At 44.4% G+C, this 18,656-nt stretch overlaps 1 protein-coding gene across 1 annotated transcript; it reads right to left on the bottom strand.

The window, feature by feature from the left end:
* Positions 1 to 1,859: 1,859 nt before the first annotated feature.
* HEBP2 (heme binding protein 2) lies at positions 1,860 to 10,461 on the bottom strand. The gene is made up of 4 exons (XM_034990774.1): positions 10,262 to 10,461; positions 9,605 to 9,740; positions 8,698 to 8,878; positions 1,860 to 2,744 (listed from the first exon to the last, which is right to left on the bottom strand). The coding sequence occupies exons 1-4, from the start codon at positions 10,361 to 10,363 to the stop codon at positions 2,546 to 2,548; spliced, it is 618 nt and encodes a 205-aa protein (XP_034846665.1). The 5' UTR covers positions 10,364 to 10,461; the 3' UTR covers positions 1,860 to 2,545.
* Between the last annotated feature and the right edge of the window lie 8,195 nt (positions 10,462 to 18,656).

Below are 18,656 nucleotides of genomic sequence, written 5' to 3'. Positions count from 1 at the left end.
GCTAAAGAAGAAATTTGATTTCATTTTGGCAAGCATAAAAGGCAAAGAACCAATAAATAAACAAGGCGAGCAAATGCCTTTGGAAAATAATTGCCTGAGATTTTAAAATTTTATATCCATAAGAATTTCAAAGCCAGAAATCTAGCTTGTCTTGTATCAAAAATTACAACCTAGAAGGTAGCTCTGAGGTCATAATCATATTGATTATGCACATAGGCTATGCAGGATGAACGGCTCCATATGATCCCAGCCACTCGTGACCTGAGAAAGCTGCACTCTGCCGTCTGCCAGTGGGGCCTACCAGTTAACGCATGGATCCAGGAGTCAGACTGCCTGGGCTCCAATTAGCCTCTGCTCTTACAGTTTCATCTGGAGCAAGTTACCTAACATCTCTGTGCCTCCACGTCTTTATCTGCAAAATGGAGCTGATAAAATGTGGCACAGAGAGTTGCTCTGAGGGCTGAATGTAGTAATTCAGGTGAAACACTTAGAATGGTGCACCTAGAAGGTAATCCTGAAGTGTTAGTTAGCTTTGGAAACCATTAACTATAGGTATGTCTTTATCCAGGTTAGTAATCCGGGCAAGGGAGAGATGGGAATTATTGTCCTATAGAAGGGTCCAGGGGGACCTAGGATTATGCTCACTATAGATATCCCAGTTAGGGAGGTTAATTTTAAGAGATATCACATAATGTTGGGGTTGAAGGGACCTTAGAGCGTCATCTGGCTCCATCCTCTTACCATTGGATAATCTTCTCTAGAAGTGATGACATGTTCTCTGCTTAACCACATACAGTGATGGGAACCGGAACTGGTGTCATTCACAGGCAGCTGCATTGTTGGGAAGTTACTGAGCACCAATCTGCTTTTCTCCTTCAGTCCTCCAACCACCATGCTCTGGGAGGCCACGGTAGTTACTGCCTTTCCCACAACAGGCTTCTTCTCTGTGGAAGAGGACTTCAGCTACCCCAGTTTTGACCTCAGTTTGTGCTTTCTAATTGATTCTTTCCAGCATATCTGTTAACTCAGGCAAAAGACCAGATGGGCCAAGTACCCCCTGATGGGAACTACCCACTCAAGCAAGAAAGACCCCATGTGATTGACTGCAAGACAATGATTGACCTGACCTTTACTTACCTTTGTCCCACATTGTCCTTATATAAATTTGGAAGTATTTTCAGCATGTTAGATCGTCTTCAGACGCTAGTCCCCGGTCGTCTCAGTGTTGGCCTCACTGAAATAAATTCCTCTCGTTTCACCACCTCTCATATCCTTGCCTTTGGATTTTGTCAGCAGTGAGTGGCCGAACCTGGTCGGTTTGGGACCCCCAGAGCCAGGTGCTCTGGCATCCTTGGGCCCCAGTTACATCTGACATCTCCAGGACACAATTAGGCACAGATTTCAACCTGCTTGATTTTATGGCAACTCATCCTTTCAATAACTATAATGATTTTTTTTTTTTTAAGATTTTATTTATTTGAGGGAGAGAATGAGAGAGAGAGAGCACAAGAGAGGGGAGGGCAGAGGGAGAAGCAGACTCCCCGCTGAGCAGGGAGCCCGATGTGGGACTCGATCCTGGGACTCCAAGATCATGACCTGAGCCGAAGGCAGTCGCTTAACCAAATGAGCCACCCAGGTGCCCAACTATAATCATTTTTATATGACCTCCAGAATGACATGAAATACTTTATTTTTTTTTAAAGATTTTATTTATTTATTTGACAGAGAGAGATGCAGCGAGAGAGGGAACACAAGCAGCGGGAGTGGGAGAGGGAGAAGCAGGCCTCTCACCTAGTAGGGAGCCTGATGGGGGGCTCAATCCCAGGACCCTGTGATCATGACCTGAGCCAAAGGCAGACACTTAACGACTGAGCCACTGAGGCGCCCCACTAGATGAAATACTTTAAAAGCGGTGTGAATTTTAAAATTACATGTTTGTATACATGCCTTCGGGAAAGAACATGCCTTTATTGAGTTTTGGAATAGAAGTCCCTAACTTCATAAATTTGTTCTTTGCCATGAAATATTATCGACCCTTTTGGGTATGGTGGGAATTTTCTGTTGTGGTGAGGACGGTTGGGCAGATGGGGAAGAGGAGCCCACAAAGAATGTGACAGGGTCAGGTGCAAAAGAATCTGATTTTTGTTTTCAACTGAACTTCACCTCGCAAGGCTTCACAGCCTAGCCGTGCCATATAGGATACCTCTTTGGCATTTTTATTGATAATATCTGGAGGGGATAATATCCAAATGACACAAATCCAAGTCGAAAAAGGCAACATGATGTGAAGAAGGGTCAAGTAACAGGACACTTCCCGGGAACCTCACAGAAATAAACTCCCCCAGAGCTGTGACTGATTCACATGTTTCTAGAATACTGTCCCCTGTTCCCTGTGTATCTAGATAAAGCTTCAAGCATTAAAAGGCACCTTGGAAATAAGCTCAGTTCATCACAGTTCACTCCGGTAGAGCAACTAGACCTGCATTTTGCGGGTAGGTAGTGTTGATGTCTACAGTAAGCAATGGAACTTCCTCGGGTTTTTTTCTCATTCATTTTCTTTGGAGGGTTCATTTTTCTGAATCAACCACACTTCATTATTTCTATCAAGCAACTTGAAAGGACTGTTGTAGCCTGCGGTGTAGTAAACCTTCTCATTGAAAACTTTTCCTTCTTCCCTCAAAGTGCTTGCTAATGTCAAAAGTTGTTCTTGATTCTTTTGAGCACTAGAGAATCCGTCGAAAGCCCTGAGAAGGAGAAAGTAAATAATCATGAATGATGTTCACGCTGATGTAAATGTCAGTCCGAAAAGGGGAGCAGAAGCTGACACGATGAGGCTGGATCAAGTGCAGCTTCCGAGCCCCCCCAGTCCCCCCTCCCCCAGCAGCCAACCTCCTCTCCTCTGGTTCCCATTCTCAGCACCACCTCGCCACACACGGAGGGGACCCACGAGGAGGCACATGTCCCAGCTGCTGGCAAGCAGACTTGGAACGTTCACCATCTCGTGCTCTAACTCTTGCTTCTCAGACTTTCACGAGCACATACTAATCACCTGGGAATCTTGCTAAAATGCAGATGCAGGAGGTCTGGGGTGGGGCCTGAGAATCTGCATTCCTAACAAGCTCCCAATGATGCTGATGCTGCCAGTCAGAGGACCATACTGAAACCCCCTTAGAAGACTCCCTTTCAGACTTCCAATTTTCTATGGAACAGTTCCCCTCCCCTCCTCTCCTTGGGAAAAAGATAGGTGCCACATCACAGATGAATATGGTAGAGTTTCGACCCTATGAATTTATAGTCTACTGGAAGAGGGGAACATTTTGGCAGCTCTTTACATACAGCCTGAGGAGATTTAACAGAGACAGGATCGATATGCTTGGGAACCCCGAGGATATGACTGAATCAGGGGTAAGGGATGTCATCTGAGTTGGGTCTGGAATGGAGGATGGCTTTGCTGAGCAGGAAAAGGGGAAGGAGAAGAAAAGGAACAGAAGTTCAAAAATACAAAGCATGTTCATAGTGAGGCACAAAATGAGCTCTGAAAGGTGAGTCAGAGCCAGAAAGAAGAATCTCTTATGTCATCTCAAGGCCTTTTGAGATTATTCTGAAGGATGCTGAGCAGAAAAGTAACTTCTTAGGATCCGGGAAAGACAGATGGAAAAGAGACTGGAGGGAAGGAGCCAGTTTGGAGGTTGCTATGGGGATGAGGAAGAAAAGACAGTCAAAAGATTTAAATAAAAAGTGGGAAAAGAGAATAAAAGTTTAAGTATAGATTTCCAAGTATATAAACAAAACTATCCTCAGGTTAAATTATGGCAACACCCAGACCTAGCTAAGTTGCTGACATGTAAATATGATGAATCTGATTTTGAAAGTTAAGAATAGGAAACACAGAAAATCACGAATATTCCCAATATACCTTCTTTAGCATAAGTTGTATTATCAATGTGCCAATGGAAAAGCTTAGTCCTACCATTCTTCAGGTAAGATGTAAGCTCTCAAGGGTACACACTATGTGTATTTGATTCAGCGGTGTTCATGAGGCATCTAGAATTGTTCGTAGCATGCGGTATCTTTTAAATCCTCATCGAATAGTATAGGAATCTATATACACACATGTACATGAAACAAAACATTGAAGATAAATTGATAAAACTGTTCTAATTTTCAGAATGTTGACTGATAATGATAATTCTGAACCATGTGTTAAGAAATATTTGCCTCCTAAATCTATTATTTCCTTAATGAAGAGCCAACTCATAGTCTGTTCTGCCTAAGGAAACTTGTTTTCAGATCCTATTTCTGCCCTGAAATCAAATCTCGAACCCCCTAGTTAGAAATCATCCTTTGTTCTCCGAATACATATTGTTCTACAATGATCCCTCACAGCTTTATTCAATACACAAACATATGATTCTCTTCCCACACACCTGCCTTGCTAGGAGCTGCAGGGTATGAACAGAGTACCATGTTGCAGTATTCTTGAGAAAGTTACAGTTTGTACCTCTATCACTATAACTTAGAATAACAGAAGAACAGAGTGGCTAGCTAACTGGAGAAACTGAGGGAGGCATCACAGAGGAGATACCATTTCATCCAAGTCCTGAAGGACGAAAGTGGATGCTCCAGGAAGAGGAGAAAGAAAGAGCTAGAACTAGTAGTTAAGGTAAGGTGCACATTTTAACTATTTTAGAGAAATTAACTCATTTAGTCTTCATGGCAACCCTATGAAATGGTACTATAACTATACACATTTTACAGATGAAGAGCTTCAGGCAAGAAAATCTGAGGAACCTGCCTGAGGTCACAGGTAAAGAGATGTGGAAGGTCCTAGCCACAGCAATCCAATAACAAAAAAACATCCAAATGGCAGGGAAGAAGTAAAACTTTCACTATTTGCAGATGACATGATAGTATATATAGAAAATCTGAAAGACTCCACCAAAAAACTGTTAGATCTGATAAACAAATTCAGTAAAGTTACAAGATATAAAATCAATTTACAGAAATCTGTTGCATTTCTACATACCAATAATGAAGCAGCAGAGAGAGAAATTAAGGAATCAATCCCATTTACAGCTGCACCAAAAACCAGCTTTATACCTAGATATAAACCTAACCAAAGATGTAAAAGACCTGTACTCTGAAAACTATAAAATACTGATGAAAGGGGTGCTTGGGTGGCTCGGTTGATTAAGCGTCTGCCTTCGGCTCAGGTCATGATCCCAGAGTCCTGGAACTGAGCCCCGAGTCAGGCTCCCTGCTCAGTGGGGAGTCAGCTTCTTCCTCTCTCTCTACCTCTCCCCCCACTCCTGCTTTCTCAACCACTCTCTCCCTCTCTCTCAAATAAATAAAGTCTTTTAAAAAAATAAATAAAATACTGATGAAACAAATTGAAGAGGACACAAAGAAATGGAAAGACATTCCATGCTCATGGATTGGAAGAACAAATATTGTTAAAATGTCTATATTACACAAAGTAATCTACATATTTAATGCAATCCCTATCAAAATACCAACAGCATTTTTCACAGAGCTTGATCAAACAATCCTAAAATTTGTATGGAACCACAAAAAACCCCGAATAGCCAAAGCCACCTTGAAAAAGAAAAGCAAAGCTGGAGGCATCACAATTTCAGATTTCAAGTTATATTACAAAGTTCTATAATGAAAACAGTATGGTACTGGCCCAAAGATAGACACTTAGATCAATAGAATAGAAAACCCAGAAATGAACCCATGATTATACGGTCAGTTAATCTTCGACAAAGGAGGAAAGAATATTCAATGGGATATTGGATTGTCTCTTCAACAAATGGTGTTGGGAAAACTGGACAGCAACTTGCAAAAGAATGAAATTGGACCACTTTCTTACACCATACACAAAAAGATTCAAAATGGGTTAAAGACCAAAATGTGATACCTGAAACCATAAGGTCTAAAAGAGAACACAGGCAGTAACTTCTTTCACATTGCCCACAGCAACTTCTTTCTAGATATGTCTCCTAAGGCAAGGGAAACAAAAGCAAAAATAAACTACTGGGACCACATCAAAATAAAAAGCTGCAGAGCAAAGGAACAATCAACAAAACTAAAAGTCAACCTACAGAATGGGAGAAGATACTTGCAAATGACATGTCCGATAAAGGGTTAGTATCCAACATATATAAAGAACTTAGAAAACTCAACACCCAAAAAACAAATCCAATTAAAAAACAGGCAGAAGACATGAACAGACATTTCTCCAAAGAAGATATACAGATGGCCAACAGACACATGAAAAGATGCTCAATATCACTTATCAGGGAAATGCAAATCAAAACTACAATGGGATACCACCTCACACCTGTAAGAATGGCTAAAATCAACACAAGAAACAGCAGGTGTTGGCGAGGATGTGGAGAAAGGGCGCTGCTGGTGGGAATGCAAACTGGTGCAGCCCCTCTGGAAAACAGTATGGAGGTTCCTCAAAAAGTTAAAAACAAACAAAAAAAACACTCTACGATCCAGCAATTGCACTACTAGGTATTTACCCAAAGAATACAAAAATACTAAATCAAAGGGATATATGTGCCCTGATGTTTACAGCCGCATTATCTACAACAGCTAAAACATGGAAACAGCCCAAGTGTCCATAGATGGGTGAATGGATAAAGAAGATGTGCTATATATATACACAATGGAATATTACTCAGCTATAAAAAGAATGAAATCTTGCCATTTGCAACAACATGGATGGAGCTAGAGAGTATTATTCTAAGCAAAAGAAGTTAGCCAGAGAAAGACAAACACCATGTGACTTCACTCATGTGGAATTTAAGAAACAAAATAAATGAGCAAAGGGGGAAAAAAAGAGAGGCAAACCAAGAAACAGACTCTTAACTCTAGAGAACAAACTGGTGGTTCCCAGAGGGGAGGTGGGTGGGGGATGGGTGAAACAGGTGATGGGGAGGAAGGAGGGCACTTGTCATGATGAGCTCCAGGTGATGGAGGGAAGTGCTGAATCCCGTAAAACTTAAGAGGACACTGTATGGTGACTAACTGGAATTGAAATAAAAACTTAAGAAAAAAAGAGAGATGTGGAAGAACACGGGCTGCTCAGGGAAGGGTGGGAAGGTCAATGGAATGTAGCTAGTGGGGAGACACGGTTGGGCCACATTATAAAAGGCATTGTGAATAGTCTGAACTTCACCCTGAAGCAAGTGGAAAGTCACAGAGATTTTTAGTGAAGTCACGGGGTGGGGTTTTTGTTTTGTTTTGTTTTGCTGCTGTGGTGGTAAGAAAGACCATGGGTTCCCGTGTGGAGCATGAGAGGAAGAGAATGGTGGGCAGGTTACTCCCAGCAGTTGGGAGGCCACTGAAGTGGAGCAGTCAAGACCTGAGAAGAATAGACATCCGAGCACCTACTGAGTGTCAGGCACTGTGCCAAGCACTGGGGCACACAGAAATGACTGAGGTGTGGTTCCTAGAGGATGAGGACCTGAGGAAGTCACAGGGAAGGGGAGAGGGAACAGAATCATGGATCATTTCCAAGGAGCCTGGACCGGATCTGGTAACCAGTTGTCAGGGATGGGTGCACTGATGGTGGCCTTTGAGGTCCTTGCTGGGGACGCTGTCTGGCTGACGAAGCCCTTTGCTGAGACAGGCAAGAGATCACTGCTCACATACATTGAGAACTGAGGGAAGGCTCATTTGTAGAGCTGTTGAGTTTGATCCCCACCTACCTCCCATGGAAATGTCCAGTAAGTAGGGTAATCGGGGCTGGAGACACTAAATTTTGAGAGTCACTGGACACACGTAGTTGAAGTTTTATAAACAGATCACCCAGAGCAAGTCTGCTATGACATGGGAGTCAATGCGGGGCATCAACAGCGCTTCCTGGGTGAGAGAGAGGAACAGGAGGAGAAGAATGGCAAGACAGTGACTTTCTGAGACTGAACAGGATGGCTCAGCATCAAGAGAACAGATGGGTCAATACACGAAGGCCGCAGGGGTCACACGGACAAGAGCTGCCATCACGTGCCAAAGGCAAGGGCACAGCTGAGGGTGACGAGGGCAGCCCCAAGGAGATGGTATGGGCTCTCCCAGACTGTGGTGGTCTGAGGAGCCCGTGGAAACAGAGACAGACAGATTCCTTTAGCAGGTGGGTGGTGACAAGAAGGAGAGAAAGGAACAAAGCAACACCAGTATGAGACTGTTACCATGTTCTGTGTGTGTTTTAGATTTCAGCAGAGAGAATTTAAGAATGTGTCAAACAGGTACCGGAAGCCTGAAACAGTATAAGGAACCACTCGATGAACAGAGGCAATGACTGCAGGAAGCAGCTAACATCCCTCGGGCTGGGGAACACAGGAAGAGTCCGGGGCTATCAGAACCTAGAAGCTGGGAGGAGGAGGAGTACCCTGCACTGTGTGTTAGGATTCTTGTTCAGGTTTACCTCAACGGCAGGTTGAGAATAATGTGCATTGTGTCTTAGTTGTGGAAGGTATGCAACAAACTCTTCATTACGTGAATTAATTATATCTTGCAGTAGACCCTTAGGAACACATAAAACTGAGCCAGGAGGAAAACACCACAAAATGCATTAGACCTCTTTTTTTACGGAAGGGTGAAAAGCCTGCTGAAATTGCAGAGGAGCTCAGCTGAGAGCAGGCGAGGAAAACTAGCAGTCAGCAGGGCTATAAATTATCTACCACTTACCGTACAAACACAGTCATTTCAGCTCTGTCTTCAATGAAGACATCTGACTCTGAAGGCCTGGGCGGATCGGATTGCTGTTCAGAGGGGATGTACAGGGAAATGGTAATGATAGACTCGCTGAAAGGACCGGAACCGGGCTCCACATAGCTTGTCACTGGAGCTGTCATCTTTATCTTCATCTCTGGACCATAAAATAATATATTTAAATACCGTGAGAAGACCATCAAAGCAGATTTAGCATATTTATGACTACTTTTAAAACTTAATCTACTATTTTTTGATCTGAGTTTCCTGACTTACATTATGCTACTGACATAAAATTTACCTTTGAGATAATTTTCATCATTAAAAAATAAGGGCAGAATGATTCAATTATCCACTGGCCGCATTAAACACTTTCTGTACTACTATTTTTGGTTAATAAATTCTAGTTTTAGGGATGGAAGGGAAAATTAGAGCTCGTATAGTCCAGCCTATTTTTTTTTTTTTTTTACAATTCGGAAACTGAGATCCCACAGGCTAAGTGACCAGCTAAAACATAAATAGCGTCAGAGCCCGAACCAGATGTCTTGAGACCCTTGATCTTGGGTTCTTAGTACCTTCCTGCCTCCTGATCACTCTTAACCTACCAGTCACCAAATTACCTCGAAGCATTAGCCATCAAAAGGACTTAACACCAGTTACACAGAGGCCCAGTTCATCCAGCAGAAACAGACAAGAATAGAGGTTGAAAAGCACTACCCTCCTCTAGACTCTGCTAAGGGTCCTGAGCAGAGTCCCTGTCTTCAAACATTTAAGTATTCGATGATCTCATTTTTCTATTCTAAAGTATATCTCTTTAATAACCTAAAACGCAAGATAAACCAGGGGACTCAACCACAATATATGTAAGGTAAATCGTCTTCACCTTTCTCATTTTTGCCTTGAATGTAGCCGTTCAGCTTTGTAAAACCAGTCTGGATGGCTGAATCCCAGTCCATGGACTCAACGGAAGTGCTGACCCACTTGGCTGGTCCATAATGCCGGATCTCATAACTTCCGGGCTAAAATGGAACAGAGAAGACTGAGGGAAGCAATTCTAAAAAGGCAGGACGTGAAAGGCAACAGTACAGGTCCCTTGATCTCGGGTCCACCTGGGATGGACCCCTGGTTCTGGTTCCTTAGGACCTGGCAGCGCCCCTTCCCCGAGGCTCCCATCCTTGGATTAGAGACGCTGGGGGCCTCCGCCCCCACGCAGGGGTCGGGGGGTCGGTAAGACCTAGCATCCGTTCCGTCCTCTGGGCAGGAGGGTCCCACCGCGGGCTCTGGGACCTGATCAATTCCTTTTTCTTTTTTAACCTCAAAAGAAACCGAGATGTGGCCAGTTGAGATGGAGATGGAGCCATAACCTACTAGGGTTATGGCTAACCGACCGAATTTCCCCATCTGGGCAGGAACGGAGCTGGGGACCCAGACAACTTTAAAAACTGAACGTTTTACTTAAATCTGCGGGGCCCTCCGGCCCCACTGCAAATCACCCGGCGCGCTCCGGCCCGCACCGTCCGCGCCCGGGGGAGGCGCCTACCTGGGGGCCCGCGTCCTCCGGCGCCGTCCAGCCCGGCGTCTCCACGGCTTGGGCCGCCGCGCGCTCGGCTGTCGCGGGGTCGGGCTCCAGCACCTCGGCCATGCGCGGCGCCGACGCTCCGGGGCGGGCGAGAGGCTGGCGAGAGGCTGGCGAGAGGAGCAGGACGGGGCCGCCCCGCTGAGAGTGCGCGCCGCGCCCGCCTGCCCGGCCGCGAGTCCCCGCCCCGGCGCTGCCCGGAGCCCCGGTCACCCCGCCGACCCGCGCCCCTCCTCCCCGCAGTGAGGGGGACCGAGTCCGCCGGAGCCCGTCCGCCCCTGGGCCGGGAGGGGGCGCTGCGACCGCGAGCCCGCCCCCGATTCCCACTCGGGCAGCTCCCGCGGGGCCGCGCCCCCCTTCCGGGCTCCGCCCCTGCAGCGGTGAGGGCCGGAGACAGGACTGCAGGGTCCGCTTCGCCCGGGCTTCCTTTGGGAGTCCCTCCCGTCCCCCGCCCTTGTTTTTAAATTAACCGGCGCACAAAGGTGTCCGCTGTGGGAGTCGGGGGTGGAGGACTCAGCAACTGGCTTGCGGGGTTTCTGATGTAACCGGTTTGGGAACCTCTCCGCGGCTCCACCCGGGCAGGGAGCCGGTTTCGACTAGCCCCGGGGAGTGGCGTGAGCCAGGCCTGCAGCCTGGGTGCACTCAGGGGAAGGCGGGAGGGCGCCTGCTCGCTGGGTGGGAAGGTGGGCGGGCTGCAGACTGGGACTTTGGCTGTACCTTCTGGCACCCCCGTGGGCCCAGGGCTCCATGCGCGAGTTGGATCCGGGGCCCAGGCAGGGACGTGAGCCTCTACTCACACCTAGAAGGTGTCCAAGGTGCCCAACATCCATCAGGGTCCCTCGCGGGAGGAGGTAGATGGGGCTACAGTCATGCCTAGAGAGAATCTTCAACTGTCCTGGTTTATTGACCTTTGCCTAAAAAGGATCCCAGAACCCGCGAGTTGGTCGCACTAGAACTATCAGGCTGGGGGGAGGGAGGTAAAAGGGGGGGCAGAGAAATAGGGGGTAGAGCGATTCTAGTGCCTTGGAAACTATTTGGTTAGATTTATTCCTTATTTTTCCTAAGAGATTTATTGAGATATAATTCACACACCATAAAATGCACCCATTTAATGTGTACCATTCAGTGTTTTAGTATATTCACAGTTGTGCAACCATCACTACAATAAATTTTAGAGCATTGTTATCACCTCTCCCCCCACCCACAACCCCATACTCTTTAGCCATCGCGCCCCAATTCCCCATCCCCCAGCCCTAGGCAACTACTAATCTGCCCTCTGTCTCTATAGGTTTGCTATTTCTGACATTTCATATAAATGAAACAATGCAGTGTCTTAATCTGTGAGGCCACTGTAACAAAATATCACAAAATATCACACTCTCAGGGTTTATAAGCAACAGAACCTTATTTCTCAAGGTTCCGGAGGCTGGAAGTCCAAGATCAGGATGCCAGCAAATTCGGAGCAGGCCCTTCTCCCAGTGGCAGACTGCTGGTGGTGTCCTCACAGGGTGGAAGGGGCAAGGCAGCTCCCCCACCTTCTATAAGGGCAATAATCCCATTCGTGAGGGAGTCTGCCCTCCTGACCTATCACCTCCCAAAGGCCCACCTCCTAATACCATCACATTGAGCATTTGGTTTTCAAAACGTGAGTTTTGGGGGGGTGAGAGCATACAGACCATATCAGATACAGCATGTGGCCCTTTATTGCTGGCTTCTTTCACTTAGCAAAATGTTTCAGGTTTCATCCATGTTTTAGCATGTATCAGTGCTTCATTCCTTTTTGTGGTGAGAATATTCCATTGGATAAATATTTTTCATTGGTTGATGGACATTTGAGTTGTTTCAAGCTTTGGGTTGTGAATGATGCTGCCACAAACATTTGTGTCCAGGTTTCTGTATGGACATGTTTTCATTTGTCTTGAGTGAATTCCCAGGAGTGGGGTTTGCTGGGTCAAATGGTAACATGATGTTTAACTTTTTGAGGAACAGCCAGACTGTTTTTTTTTTTTTTTTTTAAAGATTTTATTTATTTATTTGAGACAGAGAGAATGAGAGAGACAGAGAGCACATGAGAGGGGGGAGGGTCAGAGGGAGAAGCAGGCTCCCTGCCCAGCAGGGAGCCCGATGCGGGACTCGATCCCGGGACTCCAGGATCATGACCTGAGCCGAAGGCAGTCGCTTAACCAACTGAGCCACCCAGGCGCCCCAGCCAGACTGTTTTCTAAAGTGGGTGTACTTTTTTAGGTTTTCATCAGCAGGCTGTGAGCACTCTGTTTCTCTACACCCTTGCCAATGCTTGTTATCACCTGACTTTTTGATTGTAGGCATCTTATTGTTGTGTGCCTGGTGTAAAAAAAAGGTTTTTTTGAAATACGATTCCCGTAACATAAAATTCACCACTTTAAAGTGTACATTCAGTGGGTTTTAGTGTTTTCAGTATGGTGTACAACCACCATCACCAATTCCAGGACATTCCATCACTCCAAAAAGAAACCCCCATACAATTGAGTAGTCACTCCCAATCTCCAACACTTCCCAGCCCCTAGGAGGTAATTCACTAATTTTTTTTTTAAGATTTTATTTATTTATTTGAGAGAGAGAGAATGAGAGAGAGAGAGAGCACATGAGAGGTGGGAGGGTCAGAGGGAGAAGCAGGCTCCCTGCCGAGCAGGGAGCCCGATGCAGGACTCGATCCCCGGACTCCAGGATCATGACCTGAGCCGAAGGCAGTCGCTTAACCAACTGAGCCACCCAGGTGCCCCAGTAATTCACTAATTTATTTTCTATCTCTGTGGATCTGCCCATTCTGGACATTTCATGTAAGTGGAATATAGTATGTGTTCTTTTGTGACTGACATCTTTCTTGTAGTGCAATGTCTTTGGGAGTCATCCGTGTTGTAGCATGTATCAGCACTTCATTCTTTTTTATTGCTGAAGACTATCCCATTGTGTGATTCTACTGCTTTTAAATCAATTGATGTTCTCTTTTTCCTTTCCCCTTCCCTGCCCTAACAAGTGGGCGGTGGCCTATGGACACATGGCACTCACTAGTATTTACATCAAATCTGTTATTATGCTGAGCTAAGTTTGAATTCTTTGGTGAAGGTTAAATAATGAATTTTGACTGATTTTTTATTTTGTTAAAAATTTTTTAAATCTTTTTTTTAAAAGATTTTATTTATTTATTTGAGAGAGAGAATGAGAGAGAGAGAAAGAGAGCATGAGTAGGGCAGAGGGTCAGAGGGAGAAGCAGGCTCCCCGATGAGCAGGGAGCCGGACATGGGACGGGATCCCGGGACTCCAGGACCATGACCTGAGCCAAAGGCAGTCGTTTAACCAACTAAGCCACCCAAGCGCCCTTGACTGTTTTTTTAAAAACAGCCTGATTATTTTAACTTCTATCACATGTGATCCACTGCTTAGGTGACTTTGCAAAGTTGGGAATATAATTTTACTTTGCAGAAAGTTTTAAGAGAAAAGGAAATAATTTATATTGTTAAGATTCCTGTTGTTCTTTTCATCTGCAGAGTACCTTTTAGAGTTATCGATGCCTTCTTTGGTGGGGAGGGTGGTGGTGAGCATTTTCTTTGTAGAAAAGCTGAGGCTAAATTTGGAGGCGTTCATTTAATAGGGTGTGGAATGTACAATTAATGAAGGTAACAGCAGGTGACTCAGCTGAGTTATCTATATTTATAAGGTGATAATTAGCCATGTACAAGAACAGAAGGAGGGAAGGAAAAGGAGTTATTTCAGAATAATAGAATTCCGGTTAGCATGAATTTAATGAAATTCACAGGGCTCAAGTTTTATGCCCATATGTCAGAATAATCTAGCTAGTTTTCTTATGATTGATTAATTAATTAATTAATAATTAATCTAGCTAGTAATCTTGTTGATTATTAGAACAATTAGAATTGTTCTAATAACACATATTTAATCAATGTTTGTGTGACATTATGCAGAAGATATTCTATTGAAGCTTTATAGCACATGCGGTGGCGCCATGGGGCTCGGTTCTGAGGACAGGTACCCTCCATTTCACCCCAGCGGGGGAGGGAGCCTGCAGAGCCCTGCAGCAGTGACCACAGCCCGTTCTCATTCTTTGCAGCAGCTTTGTTCTATAAAGTCACCCCGAGGGACGCCTGGGTGGCTCAGTCGGCTAAGCGTCTGCCTTGGGCACCGGTCATGATCCCAGTCCTGGGATCGAGCCCCGCATCGGGCTCCCTGCTCGGTGGGGAGCCTGCTTCTCCCTCTCCCTCTGCCCCTCTCCCTGACAAATAAATAAATAAAATCTTAAAAAAAAATAAAGTCGCCATGAACATTGAATTAATGAATCCTGAACTATTGCTTCTAGAGGAAATACAGAGTTAGGTTCCTGTGAGCCTCGGGTCACAATATTTTTGTCAACCAATCACTACATAACCTTGTTTTATATGTGTTATTGGATAAAGATACCTTATCTAGTAGATATTGTTGGTTCATGAACATTGAACTCATCACCAACACTGTAACTCGGACTTTGATGAAGCTGATACAACACACATATCTCCTCCAAAAGGCACATCCCAGCCTTCCTGCCCCTCAGGCAAGGAGACAGCACTTCACCGCTTTGTTCCGAGGCCATTTTAAGCAACAAAATCAACAAGAAGCACAAAAGTGCAAAAAACCATGGAACTAGGGGCGCCTGGGTGGCTCATTCGTTGAGTGTCTGCCTTCGGCTCGGGTCATGATCCCAGGGTCCTGGGATCGAGCCCCGCATCGGGCTCCCTGCTCAGCGGGAAGCCTGCTTCTCCCTCTCCCACTCCCCCTGCTTGTGTTCCCTCTCTCGCTGTGTCTCTCTCTGTTGAATAAATAAATAAAAAAAAAATCTTTAAAAAAAAAAACAAAAAACCATGGAACTAAATAGACTGCAAAGAGGACACTTGTTTACTGTGTGGGAGCTGAAACTAGAAGGCAGAGCTCCACCTTATTTGACCCCAGCTAGGAACGTGTGCATACAGTGGCTGGAATTTCTCACGACTCTCCACATGCAGATGTCCACCAGTGACCAAGAAGGTGCTGTGAGCCTTGAGTTTGGAGTTCTAAATATAGACCAACAAGTTGGTGAACTTACACATACAGAATCTGTGAATGAGGAGGATCAACTCTACATGCTTCCTGCAGTAAGTCACACAAGTCACTTCCATCCATATTTCATTGACCAAAGCAAATCACAGGCCTTGATTAACCTCAAGAGGATGGGAAAGTGCGGTCACACCGTGCTCTCAAGGAAGAGTTCAACTATTTGAGAGAATTGCTGATGTGCATTACTGATATCATTTAGTCGCTCGTTGATTAGTCCATCCTTGTGGCAGATTTTCTTTCCCAAAGATAATGGCCATATTATCTCCCATCCAACATGCTGTCCTTATGTGACTTTGCTACATCCCCACCCCCCATCGAGAGATGGAGGTCTATGCTTCCTTTCCTTGAAATGGGGCAGGTCTGTGACTCCAGGAGAAGTCACCATGTGTGACTTCTGAGGCTAGATCATTAAGGACTTCCACCTGATTTTCTTTGGGACAATTACGCTTTTTGTTTTTTTTAAGATTTTATTTGACAGGGAGAGACACAGCGAAAGAGGGAACACAAGCAGGGGGAGTGGGAGAGGGAGAAGCAGGCTTCCCGCTGACCAGGGAGCCCGATGCAGGGCTCGATCCCAGGACTCTGGGATCATGACCTGAGCCGAAGGCAGACACGTAACGACTGAGCCACCCAGGTGCCCCGGGACAATTACTCTTAAAACCCAACAACCATGCTGAAGGGAAGCCCAGGCAGCTCCAGCTCCATGGAGAGGCCTGTGTCTGGCTGATAGCTGGCATTGACCCCGACCCATTTGAGTGACCACGTGTTCAGACAGTGCCAGCTCCCCACCACTGAGTCACCACCAGACATCCTTGATTCTTCCAAGCTGAGGCCCCAGAGGTCAGAGGGCGGATATAAGCTGTCCCTGCAGTACCCACAGAATCTGGGAGCAGAATTAAATGGTTACTTTTTTATGCCACTAAGTTTGGGGTGATATGTTTTTCGGGATAATAACTGAAAAAGTACCTTCTATGTATAGTGCTGTAGTAGATGTTGGTGGGTTTTAGTAATGCATAACATGTGTTTCTAGTCTTCACCTATTGTGCAGTCAGGTTATTGTTTACTCTGGGGCCATTCCTGCACCCATAGCATAATTACATATTTGGTCTTTTTAGAGTTGCCACTATCTCAGATATGGTAACTGTAAAATGGGTAGCAACTCAGTAGTCTAACAGGAAGTGTAACCTTTGAACTTGCTTGGCTTCTTCTTTAGTTTTGGTGAGAATTATAATACTCATCCATCATTGAGATGCAAGCCAACCCATCGAAGCTCCTCTTACACTAAGCACTTTGCTCAGGGCCTGACACATAATTGCTTGATAAATGCTGAATGAATACCAGTCAGAATTTATCAGACGCATTAATAGTGACTGAGTGTTTTCAGGAGCACCTGTGAACCACCTTTCTAATGGGCCACAGAAAATGAAGAGACATTTATTGAATGTGGGGTCGAGGAATAGGCAGCTAAAGTCTAAAGCTGAGAATGTCTTGAAAAATTAAAATATCAGTTCTAATCACTATGAGGCCTGATATAATTTCTGAGACTGTGGTGACCGGTTATAAAAAAAAAGGAGAGGGATATTCATACTGATTTTAAAAGGTTCATGCTCTGAAGTAAAAATAGACAGCTGACTATGCCGCAGCTAGATAGCTAGATAGCTCACACTCTCAAAACGCTCTTAAAAAGAAACTAAATCCTTGATGCAGCTAAGAGGAAATGTTTTTAATAGATCACTTGATTAAGGACCATTTCCTAAAAACTGAGGGCAGTTAAGATGTTCCCTTAAGCTCTTATCTATGGGGCTTTTGCTGTTGCCATACATTATTACATTATATCTTGATGAAAAAAAATGAAAGAATTGGTAGGAATTGGACTTGATTCCCTGATGACCTTTTTAGAACAGAGGTGTTCAGTATTTCAGTGCTCCCGGTTCTGAGAAGAGGAGCCACTCAGCCCCAATCTAACATACACCTGTGAATCAGTCAGCTCTCAGCCTTTTCTTGGGTCCTGCAGAATGGTCTCCTGAGGCAGTTCCACGCCTGAGTTTGTGTGGTTGTGTGGGTCTGCATGTTCAGAATGAGTTCCAAGCATGGGAGAGGTCAGTGGCAGATTGACCTGGCTCCAAGATGGAGGAAGAGTTCAGCAGTAATGCCTGGGACATCTTGTCTTCTAGATAGTGCTTCTCAAGCTGTCTGTGATGAAGAACCTTCTCCCTTTAAGAAATAATTTCTAGTTCATCATAAACCAGTATGTGATTTTACTGCACAAGACTAGGCACAGCTCATTATGTGGTTCTTAACCCACGAGTTCAACAAGAATTTAATTGGTCTATACCATGCTCAGTGAGATGAGTCCACTGATGATGCACATGGATTTTGTAAAAATATTGAATTCCTATGATGTTTCTAAACACTTACTGTCAATTTCTCTAGTTATTTTATCTCAGACTGGTGACAAATAGATTGTGAGCCGCACCATTTTGTGGATCATGCCTTGAAGAATATTGATTTAGGTGACCTTCCTAGGCTCCTGGTGCTTTCTGTTTTGAAAGGTTTTTATTGATTCAATTTCTTTAATAGATAGAGGCTTATGCAAATTGTCTATTGCTTCTTGCATGAGTTTTGGCAGATTATATCTTTTAAGGAATTGGGTCATTTCTTCTGGGTTATCAAATTTATGGGCATAGAATTATTTATAGTATTCCTTTTTCATCCTTTTAACATCCATGGAATCTGTAGTGATGTCTCCTCTTTTATTTCTGATATCAGTAATTTGTATCCTCTCTTTTTTTCTTAGTTGGCCTGGCTATGAGCTTATCAATTTCATTTATTTTCAAAGAGCCAGCTTTTGGTTTTCTTGATTTTCTCGGCTGATTTCCTGTTTTCATTTTCATTTTCATTGATTTCCTCCCTAATTTTTATTATTTATTTTCTTCTGCTTACTTTGGATTTAATTTGCTTTTCCTTTTCTAGTTTTGTAAGGTGGAAGCTTAAATTATTGATTTGTGATTTTTCTTCTTTTCTAATATATGCATTAAATACTATAGATTTCCCTCTAAGCACTGCTTTTGCTGCATATACAAATTTTGATAAGTTGCATTTTCCTTTAAATTTAGTTCAAAATATTTTCAGTTTCTCTTGAGTTTTCTTCTCTGCCCCATGTATTATTTACAAGTGGGCTGTTTAAGCTCTAAGTATTTTAGAATTTTCCAGCTATTTTTCTGTTACTGATTTT

This window comes from Mirounga leonina, unplaced genomic scaffold (genome assembly GCF_011800145.1).
Source record: "Mirounga leonina isolate KUSES-001 unplaced genomic scaffold, KU_Mleo_1.0 Mir_53, whole genome shotgun sequence".
Lineage (NCBI taxonomy): Eukaryota > Metazoa > Chordata > Mammalia > Carnivora > Phocidae > Mirounga > Mirounga leonina.
Note: the sequence above shows the minus strand (reverse complement) of the source record. Positions and strands in the feature narration are given on the sequence as shown.

Coding starts and splice junctions, on each gene's coding strand:
- HEBP2 (XM_034990774.1), bottom strand. CDS start 10,363: ATGGCCGAGGTGCTGGAGCCCGACCCCGCGACAGCCGAGCGCGCGGCG. Junction 9,741..10,261: donor CGGAGGACGCGGGCCCCCAG/GTAGGCGCCTCC, acceptor GTTCCATTTTAG/CCCGGAAGTTATGAGATCCG. Junction 8,879..9,604: donor TCAAGGCAAAAATGAGAAAG/GTGAAGACGATT, acceptor TTTATGGTCCAG/AGATGAAGATAAAGATGACA.